The 26,201-nt window shown below is 47.5% G+C and overlaps 1 protein-coding gene across 1 annotated transcript in view; it reads right to left on the bottom strand.

The window, feature by feature from the left end:
- The window catches only part of APOM (apolipoprotein M), a 34,002-nt gene extending 14,589 nt beyond the window's left edge, over positions 1 to 19,413 (bottom strand). The window contains exons 1-5 of the mRNA XM_088481567.1: positions 19,297 to 19,413; positions 13,853 to 14,010; positions 12,476 to 12,549; positions 8,736 to 8,834; positions 5,616 to 5,714 (exon numbers count right to left, since the gene is read on the bottom strand). Coding sequence (XP_088337693.1) covers positions 5,616 to 5,714; positions 8,736 to 8,834; positions 12,476 to 12,549; positions 13,853 to 14,010; positions 19,297 to 19,410 — 544 coding nt within the window. The 5' untranslated portion in view covers positions 19,411 to 19,413. The remainder of the gene's footprint in view (positions 1 to 5,615; positions 5,715 to 8,735; positions 8,835 to 12,475; positions 12,550 to 13,852; positions 14,011 to 19,296) is intronic.
- Positions 19,414 to 26,201: the final 6,788 nt, after the last annotated feature.

Raw genomic sequence — 26,201 nt, 5'->3', positions numbered from 1 at the left:
AGCTGGGCAGAAATGCCATCCTCCCCCCACTCAGAAACATCCTACTTATTAGTGGCATGTGTGACTCAGGGATAACCTGTCTCATCATGTACAGCTGCTTTTCTGGCATTATGTCTACCTGAACAGGGGGGTGATTCGATTGTATCCTCCGCTACCAACACATTTCCTGTTACAATGCAAGTTGTCAGGATTCTTCTGACTAATGTATGACAGTGGCTGGGATAATCTTGTTACACTAATATTTAATAATATATACAGTTGCCCCACCTACCTTAGTGAATACCTAATGGTATGGGCTGTCCTATCATCACGCCTATTCCACTTGGTATGTAAAGAAGTGGGCGGGGCTTTATATTGTTATTGCTCCAACTATTTTGCTGCAATTGCATCATGATGCAACGTAGGATGCAGCTTATATATTGATCCAAGCCAGTGACTTGTTATGTGGACCAGACTTTTACAGTATTAAAGCAGTGTGCCATGAGCAACTTTAAGAAACATTTATCTCCCTCTTACAACATAGATAGGGGCCGATTCAGAGGTGGACGCAGACACAGATGCGGCCGCGTCTTTTGGTGCTTGCCTCTTTGCGACTTTATGCAAATGCCGCTACAAAGCCCTTCCCGGGCGTACATCTTTGTGTATGAATGTGCAAGGAGTGAGACGCCCACTTACAGACGCAGTAATACCGAATGGTGCATCTTTAGACGTTAACATCGGATGCAACATCGCAACTTGCACCAGCCCCATGGCATGTGTAGATCTACCATCCGAGTATAGCCTCCGATGTGAATGACTGAGCCCCTGCGTACACCCATAAGACTGACCGTCTCTGCGCATCTGTTTGGCCACCTCCTTTTCATCGGCCAGTAACACCCAGCACTCACCAAGGCATCTCTGATAGAGTGCATCTCAATAGCAACAGCGCCTTTGTGCATTCGCTCTGTGTAACACATGTGCCGTAAGAGTTTTTAGGGTTTATAGAGCACAAGTAGCAGCAAAAAATCGCTCAAATCTGATTTAGGCGCATAATGCTACTTTCCAGTTTACGTACAATAAAATATAAGCAGGGAAATGCACTAAGTCTTGGAGAGTGATAAACTGGAGAACGTTAAAGTTCCAGCCAATCAGCTCCTAACTGGCATATTTCAAACACTGGCCAGCAAACTGACAGTTAGGAGCTGATTGGTTGGTACTTTATCACGCTTCACTTTATCACTCATCAAGACTTAATGCATCCCGCCCCTAGTGTTGATCACTTTCTTCTACCACCACAGTAGTGGCACGTGTGCCTGCAGATGACACTGTGCAGACATGTTGGTGAGGTCAGCAGTAGACCTCGTTGATAGATTGTGTGAGTGCTGCGCTGGGAACTATTTTTGGAACCATCACTTGTTGCGTTCTGAACCTGCCTGTTTCCACCCCTCATATCCTCTCATTCCGTCAATTAAATGTTTGGTGTGTACTGGCAAATACCCGTTTAACATTTTTTCAAGGGAGTGGAGTAAAATACATCAAAGTGAAAAATTATTGAAAAGCCCAAAAACAGACAAGTAACAAGCGGGATGTAGTTAATATGCCAGCGGACGGGATGCCGGCAGCCGGTATACCGATGCCAGAATTCCGCCACCCGACATGATGCTGACGCCGCTCTCCCGAAGGGGATCAGGACACCAGTGTCAACATCCCGACCACCGGAATCCCGAACGATGGATCCGTGTAAGTATCAGCGTTAGCCCGGGGATGGGGGAGGATAAGGTTTAGGGACCCCAGGGGGGAAATTAGAGTTAGGCATTCCCAGGGGAGGTTTAGGGTTAGGCTGTGGTGAGGGGGGGTTAGGGTTAGGCACCCCCCAGGGAGGTTAGGCTTAGGCACCACTAAGGGAGGGTTAGGGGGGAGGAGGGGGAGGCTACTTACCAGCCCGTCGAGATCTTCACTGATTGGGCTTCCGGCGTCGGCATTTGAACCGGATCCACTGGTATTTCATACCCATTCCAACACAGCACCTAATTCAGACTTGTATGCATTGCAAACCCGACGGTTTCTGTACAAATCTGATGGTGGGGTGACTGCGCATGTGCCCCCGTTTTCTAAGACAGGGTCTCTGTCTTCCAATGCAGATTTTCTGGGCTCATCTATAGTTCTGCAACGGCATCTGAGTAATCCCTTTAATTTCAGTTAGGATCAAGCTCAGAAAAAGCTATGGGCTTCAGCATCGCCGGCGAGGGATCTCCGCCTTCTACGGCAGCTGTACGATGTGCGATCGCAGGTGTTTCCCAATTCTACCCAACTGTCCTGAACTTCAGTGGGCTCTGGGGAGAGGTATCAGCCCATTGCAGCCAATCAGCTTCTGTTATTTTATAGACTGTGCTAGATAAATGGTAGCTAGAAGCTGATTGGTCATTATGTATAACTTTACAACTACATCTCCCCATACAGATTCCTGAAGGAGTAGGTACGTTTTTCAGGTGAAAAACCTATTATCAGAGTAACCATGTGGGGGTCTGTTTCAGAAATGGACAGTGCTGGTGACGCAAGAGGCCAGGAATCTGCGCCCACCGACACAGACCCTGCCTCATCCCTCCTGGAAAACAGGGGTGACACGCCCCCGTTTCCAGGAACGCTGACCAGACAGGCCCCCGCTCCGCCCCTCAAATGTCGCAGCAATCAGTCAGTCATGCTGCGGCTTGGCGGGGTCTACGAGCGAGATTGTAAGACCCGTTCTGCACGTGCGCAAAATAGGTCCTGTGCAGGTCGGGGGCCCCTCAGCATCGGAAATGTACGTTATTCATATGAATTAACGTACATCTCTGAATCGTTCCTTTGCTCTGTAACTTAATAGCTGGGCCCTGGGTGTACAGGTGTTAAGGGGTTTATCAAGCAGTGAAAAGTGTGGAGAAGTGCACCAGTGGAGAAGTTGCCGATAGCAACCAATCAGCTACTACCTATTATTTTATAGACTGTACTTGATAAATGCTACTTGAAAGCTGATTGGTTGCTATGGGCAACTTCTTCCCTGGTTCACTTCTCCACACTATTCACTGCTTGATAAATAGACCCCTAAATGAGCTGCGTGGCACAGGTGCTGGTGGCAGTTAGTCCACACGTGGTACAGGTTAACCAGGTTTTAGGTTTGTTAACCAAGTAGAATAACAAGTGGCATGTAAACACAGGGTTAAACAGGTGTAACAAGGTATTGGATGAAGCCTGGAGCATAATGGTGTTGCTGGACGTTGTAGTGCGTCGGGTGGTAAAATGGTATACACCCTAGTGGATAGTGGCGTTACGTCTACCCTACACAAGTGGTGGTGGTACAGGGTACTCGCGGTATTCATAGGGCTCTGTATGGCTGGATAACGCTAGGAGTCTCAGAGGGCATGTCCATAAGCATGGAACGCTAGGAAGTAAATATGCACGAATAAGACGCTCAGGCCTCCTGCTGAGCGATGGCGGCTCCTACGGACTGCCGACTCTGCTACTATATGGATTGAATCAGCGCAGAGCGCTCCTCATCCAACAAAACCTGGTAAGGGATCGGCCCCTAAAAGAGCAGTGGCCGCTAATGCTAGCAGCATTATAGCAGCACATCCAGCACTTCCTGGGACTCTCCCCAGTCTAATAAAAGCCGTGTGTTTCCAGACAATCTATACAAGATAAACCAGATTCATTCGGACTTCCTTCTGGACTGGGAACTGCCAAGTCTATATATCATCAGGCAGAGTTGTTGATCTGGGATACGATACTATGAGTACAACTATATCCAATGGAGATAGTGCAGCAGCTGTGTCGTATCCCATGGAAACAAAATAAATAATTGCCTGATGATCTAAAAACATGGCTTAAAGCAGAGAAGGAAGATACATAAAAATAAGGGAAACATGGAACGATGTCCTGGTAATAGTCTCAGAATTCCAAGTACATGTCAAAAATAATATAAAGTTTCTTTTAAATGGTGGAAAATCTCTTTAATTACTCCCTATAGCATAAATGGTTGCAAGTAACAAGGTCTATGAAGCATGCAGCGGTGATAAATGTAAGAAGTGTCTAACGTTAGGGTAATATAAGGATTAGGGAGAGCTTATGTCAAGCAACTCATGTGAAACAAGGGGTTAATTTCTTCCTAGGACACCAGGGGGCTGAGAGAAGCCCACTCTGGGCCCCTCCTAACCGTCTCCATTACTTGTAGGTATGGTGAGAGGCCCATAGCTGGCATCACTTACAATGGAAAGAGCTATAATTGGCCATTGTACGGAGCAAGCATCATTTTGTTATAACAAAAAGCAACCTGTGGTTCCCCAGCTATTGTGGAACTGCAAGTTCCAGCATGCCAAAGGAGGCCATGCATGCAGGGCAGTGACTAGAGGTGTTCAACCAATGCCACTAGTCATGGCGCAGTGCCCTTAGGGTGGTGCTGTCTCTGCCCACTTGGCAAACTGCATTTAAATTACAGGGTGTCTGGAACAGTACCACGCAGACTGTAGAGCTATGCAGTGGTGCCCGCAGTGCCCTTAGGATTCTCCAGACCATTGCCGTAACTAGGGTGGTGCGACCTGTGCCATGACACAGAGCACAGCAGGGCAGGGGGCGCTGTTTGGGCCTGTTAATGTTACTGTTTATTAACATTCCCACTTGTAGCTTCGTCTTCTTTTATCCCCAGCATCTCCTGGCCTCCCCTATCTCATCCCTGACCCTTCCCCATGAGGCCATGGGCCTTTTTCAGGTGCACTATCTTATGTCCAGATTTAAAAATGGGGGGAGGGGGTGCTAATGCTCTTTCTGGCACTTGGCACCATAAAGTCTAGTTACGGCTCTGCTCCAGACAGTGCTTTACTTGCTGGTATACAATTAATGGACTGCGCTAATGTGGAAACAGGTGTGTGTATATAGTATTGCTTGATTGGCAAAAAAAAAATCTAAATAATGCTTCTCTTATTTAAAACATCTAATAAGCAAAAAACACATACCATAAAATAAAATAGATCTAGCCCATAGGCTTCTATTGGATAATGCCATCATTACCCACCGGAACGAAGGTTATATTGGACACATATTGGGAAAACCCAATATTTTATGGTATGTGTTTTTTGCTTAGTAAATGTTTTTAATTAAGAGAAGTCTTATTTGGATTTTTTTGTTCCAATAAAGTAACACTATATACACACACACCTGTTTTCAAATTAGCGCAGTCCTTTATTTGGATAGATGTGTGTCTTGTCCATGCCAGCTGGTTACTGGCTAAATTGGACTAGCTGCATATTGTATATGATGTATAAACCAACTAAATTAGCATATTAAATAAAAGCACAAGGATAGTTAGCGGTTAGGTTTCTGACAAGCTATAATTGCTTCTCTTCCTGGTGCCCCTTGTCGTGACATCACATGTTCGGTTATGGCATGGGGTAAGAGAAAAAAAAACGCCCTATTACAACAGCACTGCATGCATGGTTGCACTTGTAGTTCCGCAATAGATGGAGAACCACAAATTGCCTAATGCTGGTTTAGATATTATGTGTAGGTCACAAACTCACGGCTTCATTTACTCATCATTTGAGACTCCTGTGTTACCCCCATGTATATGACTTAGCATTGCCAGCCTTCCGTGCACACGCACTCACCTAGTTTTTGGGGAATCTGTAAAATATCCTTGTATCCTTCACAGGTGGATTTATGCTTGAACTCCTCCATGCAGCCTTCTTCCAGTTGTGGAGACCTCGCTGAGAGAAGAGAAAGTATATAAGGTAAATATGAGGTAAATGGGTTATCAATGCTGCGGGAGGAGTGTGGGGGCATGTGAGACTATGCAGGAGAGATGTGTCCATGGACTGGAGAGCGGCAGAGTCCCTCCCAGCAACTATGGAAGGCTCTATGGGGGTCATTCAGACCCGCTCGCGAGCAAAGTTCACTCGCTAGCGGGTCGATGTTGTGAGACTGCGCATGCGCACGACGGAGGGAGCTCCGTTGTGCACATGCGCGAGATCCGGCGAGCGACGAGAAATACGACGCTCGGGGTCTCGCACCAAAGGGGGCGTGCTGTCGATGGTGACTGACAGCACGCCCCCTTTGGTGGGCGTGGCGGCCAGATGGAGGCATTCCCATGGGAACGCCTACCGTCTGAGTCCGGCCCCATTGACATCAGTAATGATGTCAGTGGGAGTGACTTTGGCTCTGATAGAGCCAAAATCACTCCAGGGCTTGCGGCAGCGAGACCCTACCGCAGGGTCTCGTCGCAAGCCCGATGGTCACGATGGTCTTTGACCATTGCGACCATCAACATGGACGCTCGCTATAGCTGTGGGTGGTAACCCACAGCTATGCGAGCGTCCATGAGGACGCTCCAAAAAAAGGTAGGAGGGCCCTGATTCAGAGCGAGCGCTCTGGTCAGAGCGTTCAGCTCTGAATCAGGCCCTATGTTACTTGATTGTGTCTGAGATCTGGCTCTTACAGTAGGTGGCGCTAGATTCCAGGAACAAAGCTCTGGAAGTAAAATTTGGTTGTGAGATCTTAGAGGCCAACCTTCCCCACTCTCATCTTGCCCCTCCATCCTCAACACCACTGCACACCTCGTTTTCCTCTCTTGCCCCTCTACCTCTGCTGCCCCCCTCTGCCAATGGTTCCTATACAGAATCGGGTTCAAACTTTGCTCACTAATCTTCAAACTCCTCAGCCACCCGTTTCCCCAACTACATCTCCATCCTCATTTCTACACACGCTCCCTCCCACCCATTCTGCTCTGCCAACGGCTGCCCACTCTCCTCCTCCCTGATCCCCCAATACCTTCTATTGCATTCAGGATTTCTCCCGCGCTGCTCCCAATCTCTGGAATGCCCTCCCTCGCTAAATCAAACTTCCAGCATGCTGTCATAACATATCTTTTCACAAGCCTGTCACCCCTCCATCTAAGTCTCCAGTCATTGCACCCCTCTAACACCTTGTTTTTGCCCATATTCCCCCTAGAATGTAAGCTGTCACAAGCAGGGTCCTCCCTCCTCCTGTCTGGTTCGAATGATGTAATTATGTCATTCTGTCTATTTGTAAACTAGTCTGTAACTATCCAATGTACTTTAGCTTTTGTTGTGTGTTACCCCTATATACAGTGATACCGTACCCTTGTGGTGTCATATATATAAAAAATATTATTATTAATAATAATAATAATCTTGTTATGTAAAGTGACCAGGATGACCCTTGTGCACAGATATACCTGTATCGGTTATAGGGGTAGGGAAAGTCTGCGTGTGAAAGTGTTTAAATGAAGGACTCTGTAAAAGGGTCTAACATCAATATATTCTACTGCTATGTGTATATAAATAAAAGGAGAGCTCCCATAGAGCCATATGAGCAGTTCCTGCTTGTTCCTGTGCGATGCCTGTGTTCCTGTCACCAACAAATTAAAGCCCCCACTTCAATCTCCCTGTATACTGTGTAGAGTCCAGCATCCTACGTCACCAGGTCCTTATCCAAAGTGAGTGGCCTGGAAGGATTTAGCCAGAGTCATCAGTAAGGTAGTGCTGTAGAGTATGTATGTGTGCTGCCCCTGAAATGTGAGCAGTACCAGGTCTACAAAATAAAATCTTCTATCAGAGGTCCAAATGAAATATATATATATATATATATATATATATATATATATATATATATATAGACTCTTTTTTTTTTTCTTTCTCAAGACTCTCCTTGTGCAGGTGGGAAAAAAATCAGACATATTCAAATGAAAAATCCCCTTAAAATATTACCCACACACTGCAGCCGAGCAGAGCAGAAGGACTATTGCTGGGAGTAACTTGGGGTCTGGTTCAGCAAAGGATGGAACTGCTGGGAGTAACTTGGGGTCTGGTTCAGCAAAGGACGGAACTGCTAAAGTCGCACACAAGCAGCTCTGCAATCTCCGTCCTTGCTAATATGGTAATGCAGCAGGAGGCGTCGTGCCTCCTGCATGAATTCATGATCCGAGCTGCATCCTTGGACGCATGATCGGATCATCTGCATGATCCTCAGCTGGCTGAGTGACCATGGGGTCATGGAAGGCAGCCTTCGCAGATGAGGCAAAGAGGCCAGGAAATCTCCGTCAGTCAATAAAAAAAACCCCCAAGCCCAGACTGGTTAACGTAAAGCTGGTGCCCGAGGAGGTGGGGAAGATAAAAGGTTGACAATCTCCCATAGACCATCTGCCCTCAGACTCACCAGCTTGGGCTAATTATTACTAGCAATGAGACCTGGGGATTGGATGCGGTGGGTAACTCCATCTTCTGATGGCGCTACCCTATAGTAGCCTATGAGCTTCTATCTGCAGAGTGCTGTGAAATGGATCCAATCAGAACCCTCCCAGTACCCCCCCTCCCCCCCCCCTGCGCAGTGCGTGTGTCCTTCTACGCATGCCCAGAATGACACCAGAGAGACTGCTGTGTCTTAGACCCGGAAGTCCCTCATTCGCAAAGTACAGATCTTACTGTGAGAGGGGTCCCTTATGAATTCCTTCATGCATACCGGAGTTACCAACGCCGGCGTGCATGCGAAAAGCGGCGGGGTGCATCGCGTCCCAAATGCGACGCGTCCTGCATTCCAGACATTTCGCTACTTGCCTTGTTTTGTTTTGTTTTTTTAGTTATTTTATTTGGGCAAGTTGAGTGATGGTTGTGTTGGGTTTTACATTTCCAGTGTATCGGCAATGGAATAATGAGCACAAAATGAATAAGACAGGAAGGGAGGGAAGAGGTCTTCCCACATATGACACTTACAATACAGGAGGAGCCGGGCGGTGCTATTATCTGTCTCCTTCAGGACAACACACTGAGGACAGCGGCAGGAGAACAGCTCGGTCAGTCTGTCTGGATGCCCTGCAGACATGAAACAGTTCGTTCATCACATCTCGTTACCTGAGTGCTTTATACACACAGACTGACATTTTCAGGCATTTCTGATATCTGGGCAAACATTGGGTAATATAGTTATTATCAGACCGGCTGACGAGATGCTGCCGGTCTGAATCCCACCCTGAAAGACCCACACGGGACGTAAGATAGGTGACGAAATACCGATGCCCGGAATTCAGAACGACATCAGCCCGAACAAGGTAAGTTCGGGGCGCCCTTACCTGTTAGCCACAGAGGAGGGGTGGGGGGGGGTTAATTTAGGCAGCGTAGCAGGGTTAGGGTTAGGTTTTGGGGGAAAGTTAGGGTTAGGCACCCCTAGTGGGGAGGGTTAGAGTTAGGCACCACCAAGGGTGTGGGAGGGTTAGGCACTAAGGGGGGGAGGGTTGGATTTAGGCACAAGGGGGGGGCTTAGGTACTAACGGGGTGGGGAGGGTTAAGGTTAGGCTACAAGAAGGGAGGGTTAGGGGGAGAAGGGGGAAACCAACCATCGGGATGCCGCTGTCAGTATTTTGACAGGAGGCATCCCAACAGCCGGCATTACATACCGATTCCAAACATTGTGTACCGTGTGTGACCCTGTACTTGGGTAAGCGTTGGCTCCTCTCTATATGTCTGTGAATGACTTCAGACCCAGACGCTATTTGCGGACGGTCGTTCAAAAAAAGGGGCCGGCTATTTAAATTGTGCGCTCGCTCCTTGCGGTTTGTTGACGCCTCTATGTCTGAGCGAGCGATCGAAAAATGCACTCGCTATTTTGTAAAGACGCCCCTTTGCTGTTCGCATCACACGTCATCTCCGGTATTTATTTGATTAATCGGGAACATCGAAAGGCATCTGAACTGCTCACAGTGCTTGTGGTAGGTTTTTCCTACCACAATCACTGCGAGCAGTTCAGGCTAAAAGACAACCAAGTGACGTGGTCGATGACGCTCCTTTACTAATTATGCACTCCCTTTAAACGCCGTTTTGACCGTTTGGCACGCCTGCGTTCGGATCTCCACTCCCCCGTTTTCAAGCACCTTCCCCTGTTACCACCCATAAACGGTACATTCTGTCACTCAAATTAGCAGCCCCTCGCTGTTTTGCGAGCGCTCGATTTCCGACCGCAATGACTGGTTTGCGCATGCGCATTACGACCCATACACATGCGCAGTTGTGAGAACATCGCTCAGAGCAAACGAGCGGCCGCTTACGAGCGGCTCTGAATCAGGCCCTTAGTTCACAGACATATTGCATTGGCTGTGCAGCACAGCAGATGGCCGATATATCTGCAGATATATTGGTGCAGCTGCTGGTGTGTACGGTCGACTTGCTGATCGCCCGTATACATGCTTCAGGGACCCGGCGGTGAGTAACGCAAATTTAATTACCTGCCCAGTTGTGACGTCAGGCCCGACACATCGGTCAGACGATTGGTAAGTGTATATGCACTTACCAATAGTCAAATAGGTCGGCGGATCTGCCAAACCTAGTTGATCTAGTGTGTACCCAGCATTACGCACCTTAATGAATCGGCCCCAAAGAAGCAACCGTGAGTGTGTCAAAAATTACATTTATTAAAAACACATAAAAAAATTACATAATGTAATAAACAGAACCAACATGCATATTTTCAAATATAGCTATTCAGTGCACTTCTGGATAGACCAATGGATATCCCTATGGTAGGGGCAGATATCAAACATTGACTAATCCATACAGTATCTATTTATTACCCAAAATGGGTAGATGGGCACTGTACAGTAGTATTAGTAAAATATTCAAAAGTGTCCAATATATAATGCGGTCATAATGTCGACAGTTGCAGTATATTGTTGACACCTCATGTTGACAGTTATGATGTCAACATTGTTAACAAGTCAACATTAAACATGTTGGCATCTGCAGAATGCCGACATAGTCACAATCTGCGGGGATTAAAGGGTTAGGGTTAGGCTGCGGCAGTGGAGGGTTAGGCACTATGGGAAGGGTTAGGGCTTAGCGATATGCTCACCGCTGGAAGTGCCGCTTAATGACCCGGAAGTCATCAGGACTTCACCGATGGACCCGTAAGATACTGGATCTGCCTCCGTATCCGCCGTACCAGGTAAGTCACCACCAGACATGATTTGTCAACATTCTTATCATGTCGACATTGCATCATTGTTGACATGATGAATGCTGACATGGTCCATGTCACCATGCCAAGCATATCGACATTACACCCATGTCAACTTGATGAATGTTGATAAAATGTATCACACCACCAATGTATATAGCAACACAGGCAGCTGTGATATTGAATATTGTGACTCACCACATTAATAATGCATAGTTGAATGCATGTCGGTTTTTGCAAATTTGTCTTCGGAGATGAGCGTACGCAATTAAGGTAGATACTGACTTGTGCGCAACTCAGTCACATCTTCACTTGCAACTGAAGGGGCGTGACTGCATGGTAACGGGGAGCTCTCACATAGGCGATGTTTAGCGAGGGCGAGTGGATGGAGCTGCTTGCTACGCTGAGTTGTGCCTATGTGTAAATACGCCTGTTGTCAGACATCTTTTGCACCAGTTATAAAGCTGGGGCAAGAGAGCACTCATGATAATGATGAAGGCAAGAGTACGGCTAGGGGTGGTCTGGCCTTAGAGATGCCTACAACACAGCTTATGGGCCTTTAGCTCCGTGTGCTAACTTACGTCCATCTTGTACTAAACTTTGCATTGGCCCATTGTATACACACAGTGAAGGCGCATTTAAAGTCAACATAAGGTGAATAAGGTGTTTATTACAGGTCTCAAGCTATATCGGAGGCATCATGGGGCCTGTCAGGCTGCTCAGAAAGGATGTCATGGATCCGAAACACTGGTATATATCCAGAGACCTTACAATAATTTAGGGCCTGCTTTCGAATATAGGGCCTGATTCAGAGCCGCTCGTAAGCGGCCGCTCGTTCGCTCCGAGCGATGTTTGCCCAACTGCGCATGCGTACGGATCGCAATACGCATGCGCGAACCAGTCAGTGCGGTTGAAAATCGTTTGTATGCTAAATAGCGAATGCCTGCTAATATGAGTGACAGGGGGAGGCGTATGTGGGTGGTAACAGGGGAAGGTGCTTGAAAACGGGGAGTGGAAATCAGAACGCAGGCGTGCTTAAAGGTCAAAACGGGCGTTTTAAGGGTGTGCATAATTAATACTGGAGCGTCATTGACCATGTCACTGGGTTATATTATAGCCAGAACTGCTCTCAAATTTGTGGTAGCAAACACCAACCACAAGAATAGCGAGCAGTTCATATGCTGTACGATGTACTCGATTAATCTAATAAATAGCGGACATGACGTATGGTGCGAGCGGCCAGGGGGGGTCTTTTTCAAAATTACAACCGCAAGTTTTGTTCACTCGTTCAGACATAGAGGCGTCAACAGACCGCAAAGAGCGAACAGTTCATTTGAATAGCCACCCCTTTTTGTTGAACGAACGACCACAAATAGCGACCGGCTCTGAATCAGGCCTATAGTTCAGTGAACGTTTTGACTATGACTTCATCCCATTATTTTATTCTGTAACCCCCGCATACAATCTACTTCTGTCCCTTCGGACATCCCATTTTCCCCTCTCTCACCTTCCGTCCTCAGCTCCGTACTGCCTTCAGTCAGAAGGTAAATCCACTTCCGAGGAACACATGACCCGTCTTTGCTGGAGACAAGTAGAGAGTGTAAGTACATTATGGGGAGTCACAGAAAGATTAGATTAGAGTAAGATAGGAGGCATAGAGTGGTGCATTAACCAAAATACAGAGTGACCCCTGTAAGCCACACACATATAATGTAATTGCATAGCTCCAGAAAATCTTGATTTTGGGTGGGCCTACAGAAAAGTTGGAGATACCTTTAGCATATGTGTGCTTAGTAAGAAATATGGGCAGCACAGATGGTGTAATGGTTAGCATTACTGCCTCACAGCACCGGGGTTGTGGGTTCAATTCCCACTATGGCCCTAACTGTGTGGAGTTTGTATATTCTCCCTATGCTTCCAGGTGCTCCGGTTTCGTCCCACACTCCAAAAATATACAGGAAGGTTAATTAGCTCCCAATAAAAAAAAAAAACAACTAGTGTGTATAATAAATTAATATCAGGGACTAGAATATTATGTCCTAATAGAGCACAGCGTAATGTTGGGAGATATGTAACTGCTGAAATAACAAGATCAGTTCCAGCAAGAGCTTTAGATCACAGGAGATTATTTTTGAATCAACCGTGATGCTCAAAAGGCCTGAAAGTTACTTATTAAGAGCAAACGAAATGAAGTCCTCTGCGAATGAGCAAATCTGCTATTAATGATGGGAGGAACTGCATGGGATAAACAGTATGCCTAAGCATGAAGGTAGCACCCATAGCGGTACCCACTGACCTAAAACATACTCTAATAAGTCTCTTTTTGCATCTTGGTGACTATATGGTATAATTTTAAAACACAACAGACATAACTATGCAAAAGTAACACATTGCATTATGGAAAGAAAAATGGAAATATAAATATGTGTAAGTATGTAAATGAACGAGAGGTGCAAGTTTAGAAGTGAATGACAGAAACAGAGTCAGAGGTCATCAAGACATCTGAAGATTTAGGTTAATAAGGAACACATACTGTATTTTAATTATTGGAAAGCATAGAGACATGGTCAACAAAGCAAAGGGGGTGGGAAGGTGGTGAGAGGATGTACAGGGACACAAAAGTGGTGCAGTCTAGATTTGGAGACTCAGGGGGAGATGTATCAAGCCTTAGAGAAAGATAACATGGAGAAAGATAAAATACTAACCAATCAGCTTCTGTTATTTTACAGGCTGTGTTTGAAAAATGTCAGGAGCTGATTGGTTGCTAATTTATCTCTTTTCACTTTATCGCTCTCCAAGGCTTGATAAATTGCCCCCTCAGAGTCAGAATGAGGAATGGAGAGAAAGCAGTGAGAGGGAGACAGAGACATACAGCTGGTCTCACACTCTGATGGAGGCTGTGAATTCCAGCTTCTCATTCTCCAGACCAGCTTGGACAGTGAACTGCGCGTTATCCATGACCTGGAAGATCTCCAACGCTTTTGTTCCAGGTCCTGCTGCAGCCGCCAGGAAATACCAGTTCCCCATGTACTGCAAAGGGAACTGCCAGGACTTTAGTACATACATCGTAATGTGCCATAATGTCAAACATTGAAATCCCACTAGATAACTAAAGCATTCTTACTTCTTTTTATTGGGGGGGGGGGAATTAAATTCTTTTTCTCATGCCCAACACTAGATGGCGCCCAACCGGCGGCGATTCAATTGTTCTGCTGTTTGGGCACCGAGAGCCTCAGCAGCACACATTTCTGCTCGCAGCCTCCTCAGCTGGCGAGCAGAAATGGTAGTTTGGAAGCCCTAACACAGACTTTACACAGGTTTAGCTGCTTGTGTTCTCTTAGTGCCTCAGGGGGAGATGTGCTAAGAGTGATAAAGTGGAGAGAGTTAAAGTACCAACCAATCAGCTCCTGTCATTTTTCAAACACAGACTGTAAGATCGCAGTTAGGAGCTGATTGGTTGGTACTTTATCTCTCTCTACTTTATCACTTTCCAAGGCTTTAGCACATCTCCCCCTAAGTCACAAGCCAAAAGTAGTGAAACGCGTAACCAGTCCATATGCCTTATACAATATGTTGTTTTCCTTGTCGCCTGTAGGGTGTTTGAACTAATTTACAATTAACATTTAAATAAATGTAAAGCCATTTATAAGAAGTGCTATTGACTCTTTCTATTGGTAGCACGTGCGCCAAAAAAAACCATTCCCTATTCCAAAATAAGCCCAATGTGTGCCATCTTACATAGGTGCTAAATTCAAGTGTTACTGAGGAGTGAAACATGATGGCCACGGGCAACAGATATAGGGGCAGATGTACTAAGCTCTGGGAAGTGATAAAGTGGAGAGTGATAAATGACCAACCAATCAGCTCCCAACTGTCATTTATCAAACACAGCCTGTAACATGACAGTTTGGGAGCTGATTGGTTGGTCATTTATCACTCTCCACTTTATCACTTCCCAGAGCTTCATACATCTGCCCCTGTGTGTGGGTACACAGTGGGGTCTATTCTGGCTGCAGGGTGGGCAGCGTGAGATGCCCTCTGAACACAGGGGCCCATGTGCCCAGGACACACCCTGCCCCCATCATAGACACACCACTGGGAAGTACTCTGCAAAACTAGGCACAACGGCTCTGTACTTAGAAATAGACACCAATGCTCTCTGTTCTTTGGTCAGTGAAAATCACAAATACATGCAACTTGGGAAAAATGGAGGCACATCTGTGCATACTGAGGAGCATGGCACCACCAAAGTTTTATATACTGCGCCTCTGCAATCTTGTACAGGTTGCGCAGGATTGCCTACCCTCCCGATTTGGCCGGGAGCCTCCTGATTTTCGGGAGCCGCTCCCGGCCCCCCGGAAAGGCAGGCAAGCCTCCCGACATTCCCCAACCCTCCCGACCTCCCCCCAGAATACACTGGAATCCCCTCAGCGGGGGAGGGGGAGCGGTGACGCATCACAGTGCCGAAAATAACGGCATTATGAAGAGGGGGCGGGGCCACGATGACGCGATCGTGAGGTCCCGCCCCCAACGTGTCAGAGATATTCGGACACACCCCCCACAGTTAGCCGACAATCTGCTCCCTCCCAGAAGGAGGGAGCTGATTATCGGCAAGTATGAGGTTGCGTCTCCCATATCCAAAATGTTTGGGACCAGGGGTATTTTGGATATTGGAATATTCCGTATTTTGGAATATTTGCATAAAATAATGAAATATCTTGGGAATGGGACCCAAATCTAAACACAGAGGCCCTGATTCAGAGCCGGACGCTCTGATAGAGCACTCGCTCTGAATCAGGGCCGGGCTATTTTTTTTTAGAACGGCCTCCTGGCCGCTCGCATAGCTGTGGGTGACCACCCACAGCTATAGCAAGTGGCCAGGAAGATGGTCGCGATGGTCAAGACTATCGCGACCATCGGGCTTGCGATGAGACCCTTGTGGTAGGGTCTCGTGGCTGCAAGCCCCAGAGAGATTTCGGCTCTGACACAGCCGAAATCTCTCCCACTGACAACATTCGTGATGTCAGTGGGGCCGCCTCCAAACGGAGGCGTTCACATGGGAACGCCTCCGTTTGGGCAGCCACTCCCCCGGCCCGCCCACCAAAGGGGGTTTGCTGTCACTCAACATCGACAGCACGCCCCCTTTGGTACGAGACCTGGAGCGACGGATTACCCGTCGCTATCTGGGTCTCGCGCATGTGCACGACGGAGCCGGCTCCGTCGTGCGCATGCGCTCTGGGCCACCATCGACCCGGTTGCGAGCGTTCAGCGCTTGCGACCGGGTCTGAATAAGGCCCAGAATGCATTTATGTTTTATATACACCTTATACACAGCCTGCAGGTCATTTTATGCTATATTTTTAATAATTTGTGCTTTAAACAAAGTTTGTGAACCATCAGAAAGCAAAGGTTTCACTTTCTCAGTCATGCTAAAAAATATTCAGTTTTTCGGAATATTTGGTTATGGGACACTCAACCTGTACTTCATAAACGTCCTCCGGAGTTTGGGTTGCTGTTGCTATCAGCTAATATTTATAACAACAAAAGGAACTGACAGTCAGGCTACACATGATTCTACAATAGTATGTTAATCCTGAAAACCCCTGAACCGTGCATACAGCCTCGTAAATCCTAGAAGCCCTCGACCATGGATACAGCCTCAATCACTGTGAATATTGGAGCTACACTTCTGCATGCATGACTTTTACCAGAGGCGGCCAACCTTTGACCCTTTGACTCCAGCCAGAGATGGTGGGAGGATCACAAGAGATATTATTAAGCGTAGGCTGTATTATTGAATGGTATTTGTGTAGGCTGTACAATTGAATGGTGTTTGCCTGAGTTAGACTGTTTGTTTTAATACAAATTTAATTCAAAACTAAAATTGAAGATTTTTTTTTAAACACATTGTTGATAAATGGTGAAAAGTTAGGGTTTGTTTTTAGAAGAAAATACTACTTTGTACTATTTTCTAAATGTATCATTCTAAATCTGTTCAGTGTGGTAGATAATTTGCATTAAATTAGCTACCTCTAATACAGAGTTGCCCATAATTGTGCCCAAATTCCAGGCACAATTTTTGTTTGTTAACAAAGCCGCATTTGCGACCAAATGCAAACTGCACGGCTGACACTAGGGGCGTCCCGGCCCCCTCTTTGTGATGTTTTAAATATCACGCGTGTGTGTGCATACCTCCCAACCGAAAAGGGGGCGTGGTCTGATCGTAAAGGGGGCATGTCCTTGTGACACACCCCTGTTTACATCACTAAGGGGCGTGCCCAGCATCTCGGAGATGCTGGGCTGCCCCCCGGGCTTTCCCCCCCGTGCTGTGAATAGATGCTTTGCGCATAGCATCTATTCTCGCTCTGCATACCCGCTGCTCTGCATAGCAGAGCAGCGGTGTATGCTCCCCCAACTTTCCCCCCAACCGCTGGACACTGTGGCCCGAGGGCGGGACAGTCCCAGAAAAATGTGACTGTCCCTCTGAATGCGGGACATTTGGGAGGTATGTGTGTGTGTGTTTGTGTGGGATGGCAGGATGGCCCCGGGTGCAACATTGACCAGCTTCGGCGCCAGAAACAAGTTGCTCAAGTAGAGAAGAGTAGTCGATGTGCCTGGTTTACGTCAGTCCATTACACTTACATCCCATTTGCACCCATGTTTTTTTATTTATTTGCAACATAGGCATCCACTATAAAGCATCAATTCCATTTAAAAAAAAAAAACAAATAAAAAACTCTCTAATGTAGCAGAGAACAATACACCAAAAAATATTCACGCAGAAAAATAATACACACCCGTGCTGCAAGTGATCAGCGCCAGCGGAGCATTCACATACAGCCAAACACAAGTGATTTGCTAGTGCTGGGCACCGTTATCATCATTCATCGATATATATTATATACACCTGCCCCTGACCCCCTGCAAATAACAGGGCTTTCACAGATATATCATGCTCTCTGCCCAGTCTGCATATATTTGCAATTGTACGAACATGCCCCTGCTCAGTGACGGACCTCACCTCGAAAGGGGCGTAGCTTCGCCTCACGGGAACGTGTTGCACGTCATGGGGCCTGGCCTCGCGGCACATCCTCGTCTTCCAGTATCCCCGGCCGAGCAGAGTACCGGGAGGTGGAGCTGCTCGACCGGGGTTTGATGCTGGACCGGCCCATCTGGCTATCGGCCCTCCTGGCATTTGCCAGATGGGTAGTATGGCCCTGTCTCTGCTGTACCCGGCATTCGTTAGTATGCCCCATCCTGCACGCAGTCAAATTTCTGGGCATACCAGAGCAATTTGATGCAAGATACGCTACAGCAAGAGGCACGGAACTCACTATGGCGATGTACTAAGCCTTGGTGAGAGATAAAGTGGAGAGAGATACAGTACCAGTCAGTTCCTAACTACCATGTCACAGGCTGTTTTTGAAAAATTACAGTTAGCAGCTGATTGGTTGGTGCTTTATCTCTCCCCAAGGCTTAGTACATAGAACCCTGTGCATCAGCCCCAGTGTAATTACACGGCTAGCATTGCCCTCTGTGGCCTATCCATTTCTTATTCCAAATTGGTCATGCCCTATTATCATCTGAAGACTAGTAGACTTAAGCTGGCCATACACCAGAGCGATTTTCCTCCAACCATCCAACTAGTTGGTTGGAATGAAAATCCGGTAATGCATGGGAGCAAATGACAATCAGCCGAAACACCGGAAAATGGATGACAGTTGTTGTTCCGACTAGCTGCTTAAATCAAACAGATGTAACCAACTTGTCTGAACAACCTTTTTCGTGTTTTCTGGTGTTTGGGAGCAAATGGCAAATAGTCATTTGCTCCCATGCATTACCGGATTTTCATTCCAACCAAATGGTTGTGGGAAAGTTGGTCTGGTGTATGGCCAGCTTGGAATAATGTACACCATGCAGCATTTTTGACCATTATATATGTGTTTAAAATAATGCCTGCAGTTGTCTGTTATCTACAGTAATATAATTTTGTTTTTATAAAAATTATGTTTAAGAGAATACCCCCAGACAGACGATACTACTTAATCCTAACACCCAAACTCTGAAATAGTGGATCTCAGAGGGCAGCTTTTCCCTGGATTTAATGAAACTCGCCTTAATTCATCTATGTAATACTGTCATCTGTATGTACATATATTGAAACTTAGAGCATTTTAAAACTTAAAGTGCCAAATGGTCAGACAGATGCAACATCGGATCACCTGCGTGTCCATCGGCTAGGTGAGTGACCATGGGGTCACGCCACCCGGCCGCGGCAGATAAGTAGAAGTGCGCTGCTGAGTCAGATCCTGGGTGTTTATAGTTTACCTGTGTCCTGTTGATGTGCGATGCTGAGAGATGGTCACCACCGTTACAGATGGAAAGGGAGTCAATGATCAGGCCGTACAGATGGAGGAGGTAACGCCAGGTATTGCCGATCATTGCTGCGAGGGTCTCTAGCAGACAGCTATACCACTGCGGCTGGTCTCTCCCTGTGCGGCTCTGGTATCCTCCTTGTGCCTCTTCCCTGACCTTTTATCTCCCAGAACCTTGCCCCCTTTTTTACTTTTGTTTATTTACTTCCCATTCATAGACCCTTGTTCTCTGCTCCTGACAATTATTAACTACACTCTCACTCAAGGACGATGGTCAGTTTAAAGATGACTCTACAGGAAGACTTCTAGTAATATGGCCCGATTTTCCCTATATTACTAACGCCATGACATCAAAACGTGTTTCCTGGAAGTGACTTGCAGCACATTTACTTTGATATATATAGCTATATGATATATTCCCAGGTGACCGTATTTACCTTGAAGTATAGTTATATAGGGGTAAATTTACTAATAATTGTGTTTGGTCGAGATTGCAATCTCGGGTGAGTTTAACCATTTTCTGCAATTGAGAAATTTACTAAAGGTAAACTCGGGAGAGATTTATCTTTTGAAACGGGAAATCTCGGGTGAGAATGGACACGAATCAATACACCATCGGCCAAACTCACAAGTACTTTTCATGGAAAAAATACAACTCGGGAATTTACCAAGAATCGGGATTAGTATCACGGGTGTAATTTCAGCAAACTCTGACCTAAATAGAAGTTTCAAATAGACTAGCCCCTGAGTTGCGAGTTCTGCTGAAACATACACAGATCCATCCGTGTATGATGTCCGACCTCCGATAGTGGTAGTCCGGGACATCGCAGGCTGTTCTCCTCATCGCAGGGAACCACAGCGGCACTGTACTCTGATCATACCCAGCCAGGGCGGTATCATATGCAGCTCATGCTGCACAACCTACACCAGTTAGGGTAATCTGTCCTGATTTTCCTGTGTGTGCTCTCTCATCTGGGCAGGGATTTCACTCTGCACTACGATCAGCAACAAAGGATCTCAAGCAGCCCAAATGGACATCAGAAGCAACCTATGGGCCTGATTCAGAGCCGAACGCTCTGACCAGAGCGCTCGCTCTGAATCAGGGCCCTCCTCCCTAAAAATGGAGCGGCCTCTTGGACGCTCGCATAGCTGTGGGTTACCACCCACAGCTATGCAAGCGTCCATGATGATGGTCGCGATGGTCAAGACCATCGGGCTTGCGACGAGACCCTGCGGTAGGGTCTCGGTGACCGCAAACCCTGGAGTGATTTTGGCTCTTATCAGAGACCATCGCGACCATCTTCCTGGCCGCTCGCTATAGCTGTGGGTGGTTACCCACAGCTATGCGAGTGGCCAGGAGGCCGCTCTATATAAAAAAAAAAAAACGCCCTGATTCAGAGCGAGCGCTTTGTCAGAGCGTCCGGCTCTCAATCAGGGCCAGGGTTCCAATATGGAACAGACCAGGAACTTCCCCGGCCTCGACCCAGGATAATCCAGAGTCGGCGCCATTCACACCGGAGCCAGGTCTGCAGTGACCCTGCTCTTCTGGAGTTCGGCCTGCATGTGGCGAGATCCGAGTCATCGTGACACGGATCGTGCCGTTAACACGGCAGGGTGGCACGGGAACGACCCGTGGCCAACCCTGCAAAATACCAGAGTTGGATCCCTGGACCCGGTGGATCCATTTACACCGATAAAAATCCCCAGGATTTTCAGCTCGGTGTAAAAGGGGTATAAATGGATGGACCTGGGTCACAGCCATGCCTAAAATGAGCCGATTGGTGGCTGTGGAGCAGTCACCTCCCATTTTTTATGACCTCACATGTTTAGCAGGGCAGACCCGGGTTCAGTGTGAACGGGGCTGACCCAGGAATAACACGGATCAAAGGTGCAGTATAAACGGCGTCTCCAGGTACCATAAAACATCCGGTAGGGAATAGAGTACACATTTTCCACTAAAAACCCGGGTCTGACCTGGGTTTTTGGACATGGGGCCTGATTCAGAGCCGCTCGTAAGCGGCCGCTCGTTCGCTCCGAGCGATGTTTGCCCAACTGCGCATGCATACAGATCGTAATACGCATGCGCGAACCAGTCAGTGCGGCCGAAAATCGTTTGTTCGCTAAATAGCGAATGCCTGCTATTTTGAGTGACAGAATGAGGCGTATGTGGGTGGTAACAGGGGAAGGTGCTTGAAAACGGGGAGTGGAGATCAGAACGCAGGCGTGCTTAAAGGTCAAAACGGGCGTTTTAAGGGTGTGCATAATTACAGCTGCGTCACTGACCACGTCACTGAGTTATTTTATAGTCATAACTGCTCGCAAGATTGTGGTAGCAAAAACCAACCCCAAGAATAGCGAGCAGTTCATACGCTGGTCGATGTACTCGATTAATCTAATAAATAGCGGACATGACGTAGGATGCGAGCGGCCAGTTTTCCAAAAAACGACCGCAAGTTTTGTTCGCTCATTCAGACATAGAGGCGTGAACAGACCGCAAAGAGCGAACAGTTCATTTGAATAGCCACCCCCTTTTTCTGAACGAGCGAGCGCTAATTGCGTCCTGCACTGAATCAGGCCCATGGTTCCAACCCAGGTCAGACCCGGGTTTTTAGTGGCAAATGGGTATTATATTGGGTATTATATATCAACTTGTAATATTGTGAACTAGGAGCTCTGACGTTGGCAACTCCTCAGTTAAACACACTAAAGTCTGATATGCAAATGTTTACAGATGGTTCTGCTTTGGTTTCTCTCTGGAATATGATTATCTGCATCTCTATTGTGCAAAACTCACCCTAATCTTGATGCAATAGACATTTTCTTGGGGAGGATCAGGGTTATACTGTGTATATGTGTGAAAACTGTACCTGACTTATTGAATTGAAGACTGTACCAGCCCTGTTTTCAAATATTACATGAAAATGATCTAAGAGAAGTGTATTAATATATATTTGGTAGGGATGTGCGCTGACCTCCGTGTTTTGGTTTTGGATCTGTATCTCCTTCAAGGTTTCGGATCTGGATTTGGTTTTGCAAAACCACCCTTGCATGTTTTGGTTTTGGATCTGAATTTTTTCAAAAAAATCATAAAAACAGCTGAAATCACATAATTTGGGCCTGTTTTTGTTCCTACAGTATTATTAACCTCAATAACACTCATTTCCAGTCATTTCCACTCAATTTTGACCACCTCACACAATATTGTTCACCAACACAGGGTTGCCTACCTTTAACATTCTCTTCCCGGGAAAAGCCCGGGTAAGAGATGCAGCAGGGGGGCGACGGGGGCGGGGCTTGACGATTTGCGTCATTAAGCCCCGCCCCCTCGCTGTAAAATTGCCGCGATTGGGCACAATTTACATAGGGGCGGGGCCAAATGCTGTGATTCGTGCAGAATCACAGCTTAAGCCCCGCCCCCTTCACGGAGACCGCGGGTATTCTCCTAATTCTGCCCACTTCACTAGGAAGTGGGCAGAATGCGGGAGAAATGCCTACCCTTCCGGGGGTGCGGGGGGTTACCCGAAAAATCGGGAGCCTCCCGCGAAAACCGGGAGGGTAGGCATATATGAACCAACATAGGCCAAAAGCTGGCTGGTTAAACTAAGCAACCAACAGGGCAGCGGCACAAACACACGGCAGTTATTTCTGTTTACAAATGTTTTCCAAATTAGTAATATATTAGCAATAACCAATCGAACCAACTCACAAGCAGAGGAGTAGCGTGGAACCATGGCGTCCGGAGAAAGTGCATTTCATAGCGCCCCCCCCCCCCCTGTACTGAACTGTGCCAGTGGAGTATGGCCAGCATCTAGGGGAATACTGGCTGGCCATACGCTGGGCGTAGAGGTCCAGTTGGGGGAATAGAATGCTTTGGTGTTCTGACAGTAAGGGGTAGCTCCTTTGGCACTGATTTATGTATAGCACCTAGGATCTGACTTTTATCTCCTATGAATCATTATTAGTCAATACAGGAGATTATATTATATATTCTGATCATTTAACTTTTTTTTTTTTTAGAGCGGCCTCCTGGCCGCTCGCAAAGCTGTGGGTGACCACCCACAGCTATAGCGAGCGGCCATGATGACGGTCGCGATGGTCAAGAAGACCATCACGCCCATTGGGGTTGCGACAAGACCCTTGTGGTAGGGTCTCGTTGCCACAAGCCCCAGAGAGATTTCGGCTCTAACAGAGCCAAAAGCACTCCCACTGACATCACTTGTGATGTCAGTGGGGCTGGCCCCAAACGGGAGGCGTTCTCATGGGAACGCCTCCCTTTGGGCAGCCACCCCCCCAGCCCGCCCACCAAAGGGGGCGAGCTGTCACTTAACATCGACAGCACGCTCCCATTGTTGCAAGACCCAGAGCGACGGAGTGCCCGTCGCTGTCCGGGTCTCGCACATGCGCACGACGAAGCCTGCTCCATCGTGCGCATGCGCTCTGGGCCACCATCGATCCGGTTGAGAGCGCTCACGACCAGGTCTGAATCAGGCCCTCAGGCCCATAGTGCGGGTAGGACACAATGCGGGATACAGTGAAGGTCGGATACTGGAGCCGATTCAGTGCCGCTCGCACGATGTGTATGCAGATTGCGTAGGCAGTGCTATCATACAGCAATGCATTAGTGCGCCCAGTATTTCTTAGAGAGTGATCACATAGTATATGCAGACACCCCCCAGCCTGTCTTAAGATGCCCACTTGTGCACGTCATGTCCAGGAAGTGTATGCAACCATCGGTACATCGGATGCTATCGCATCGCTTGAGGTTGACCATATACTGCTGCGAGCACTGCGAGCACTTTAGTGTAAAAACAAGCCAGGTGACGTGTACTATGATGCTATCTTATAATTATGCACACCTCTAAAGCGCAGTTGAGATGCTCAGGCACGCCTGCGTTTGCACCTCCACTCTCCCATTTTTAATGGCCAGTCTCTGTTACCACCTACAAACTGCTTCCCCTGTCACTCACTCTGCTGGGCTGTCTATGTGCAGCGAACGAACGCATTGTGAACTTACGCTAAGGTATGCGCACGCCCACTGCGATATACATGCGCACAATGCATACCATCGGCAGCAGCGAACGTTTGCATCTTAGCGAGCGGGTCTGAATGAGCTCCACAGTGTGGGTTCGATATAGTGCGGGTCGGATACAGTGCAGGATAAATACAATGCAGGTCGAATGGCATTGCATCCGTCTCTGAATCAGACCCATAGAACAGATTTGGACGCATGGTAGCAAAAATGTCTCTGGACGGCGACTAGGAAGTAACAGTACCCGATGGTGGGGTCCCCCAAAGAGAGTGTGTGGCCTCACAGGAAGGTGGCGTGACCTCACGGCACGCCCCCGTTGTCATCACTATAGGGGTGCGCCCAGCACTTTCCCTGCGGGAGACTGCGGCCCATGGGTGAGCAAACGGAACAGTCCCCAAAAAGCAGGACAGTTGGGAAGTATGCATAAAGTTTCAGGTGACTGCAGCAAAAGGTGCAGCGGTACTTCCGTATCTTTGCGGCCCTTGGTTACACTACTTGCGTTTTGCTATTCAGTGAAGATAAATAAGTAGCGTAAACTTCAGGAAATACTATTCAGACCCTTGCGGGCTCGCTTCGCTCGCCCCATGGATTTATTCCCCCTTCACTTGGATGGTAGGGAATGATGTTGGATGGTAGGGAATGATGTTGGACACTGGCTTATAAGCTTGTGTCAAACGTCATTCCCTACCATCCAAGTGGGAATGGAGGGGGAATAAATCCATGTGGTGAGCGAAGCGAGCCACCGTGTCCGCAGCGTGGCGATCGCAGAGAGCCCGCAAGGGTCCGAATAGTGTTTCCTGAAGTTTACGCTACTTCCGTATCATCAACACACATCCAGCAGGGGGCCGCAAAGATACGGAAGTACCGGTGCAGCTGTAGTCACGTCTTTATCAGAATCGTTCCCTTAATTGGGAGGGCTGCACTTGAGGTTCACCTCACCTGCTCGGGTTTGTTTGGAATGGAATTGCTAACGCAATCCGCAGTGGGAATTTCCCGCAAGATCATCTCGCTCCTAATTGAATCAACTCCTAAGAGTGATCTGGATACATAACCCAGCGGGATAACAATTGTAGCTGTTGGTGGGGAAAGTGTTTTTGGCAACTGTAAGGCTGCTGCATTATCAGCCACCGATACTGAAGCAGCTTTTGGTGACTGGCATTTCTTTGCAGCTTCCATACTATGGCCCCCATTTACTAACTAGTTTTATCACCAAAACGAGTGATAAATGTCACTGTGTATGATAAATGGTGCTCCAGCCAATCAGCTCCCAACTGTCACTGTGTATGATAAATGGTGCTCCAGCCAATCAGCTCCCAACTGTCACTGTGTATGATAAATGGTGCTCCAGCCAATCAGCTCCCAGCTGTCACTGTGTATGATAAATGGTGCTCCAGCCAATCACCTCCCAACTGTCACTGTGTATGATAAATGGTGCTCCAGCCAATCAGCTCCCAACTGTCACTGTGTATGATAAATGGTGCTCCAGCCAATCAGCTCCCAACTGTCACTGTGTATGATAAATGGTGCTCCAGCCAATCAGCTCCCAACTGTCACTGTGTATGATAAATGGTGCTCCAGCCAATCAGCTCCCAGCTGTCACTGTGTATGATAAATGGTGCTCCAGCCAATCACCTCCCAACTGTCACTGTGTATGATAAATGGTGCTCCAGCCAATCAGCTCCCAACTGTCACTTTTCTAACAGCTGACAGCTGGGAGCTGATTGGCTGGAGCACCATTATTATACAGTGACAGCTGGGAGCTGATTGGCTGGAGCACCATTTATCATACACAGTGACAGCTGGGAGCTGATTGGCTGGAGCACCATTTA

This window comes from Taudactylus pleione, unplaced genomic scaffold (genome assembly GCF_031769625.1).
Source record: "Taudactylus pleione unplaced genomic scaffold, aTauple2 ptg000274l, whole genome shotgun sequence".
NCBI classification, from domain to species: domain Eukaryota; kingdom Metazoa; phylum Chordata; class Amphibia; order Anura; family Myobatrachidae; genus Taudactylus; species Taudactylus pleione.
The sequence above is the reverse complement of the archived record's forward strand: the minus strand, read 5'-3'. Positions and strand labels throughout refer to the sequence as shown.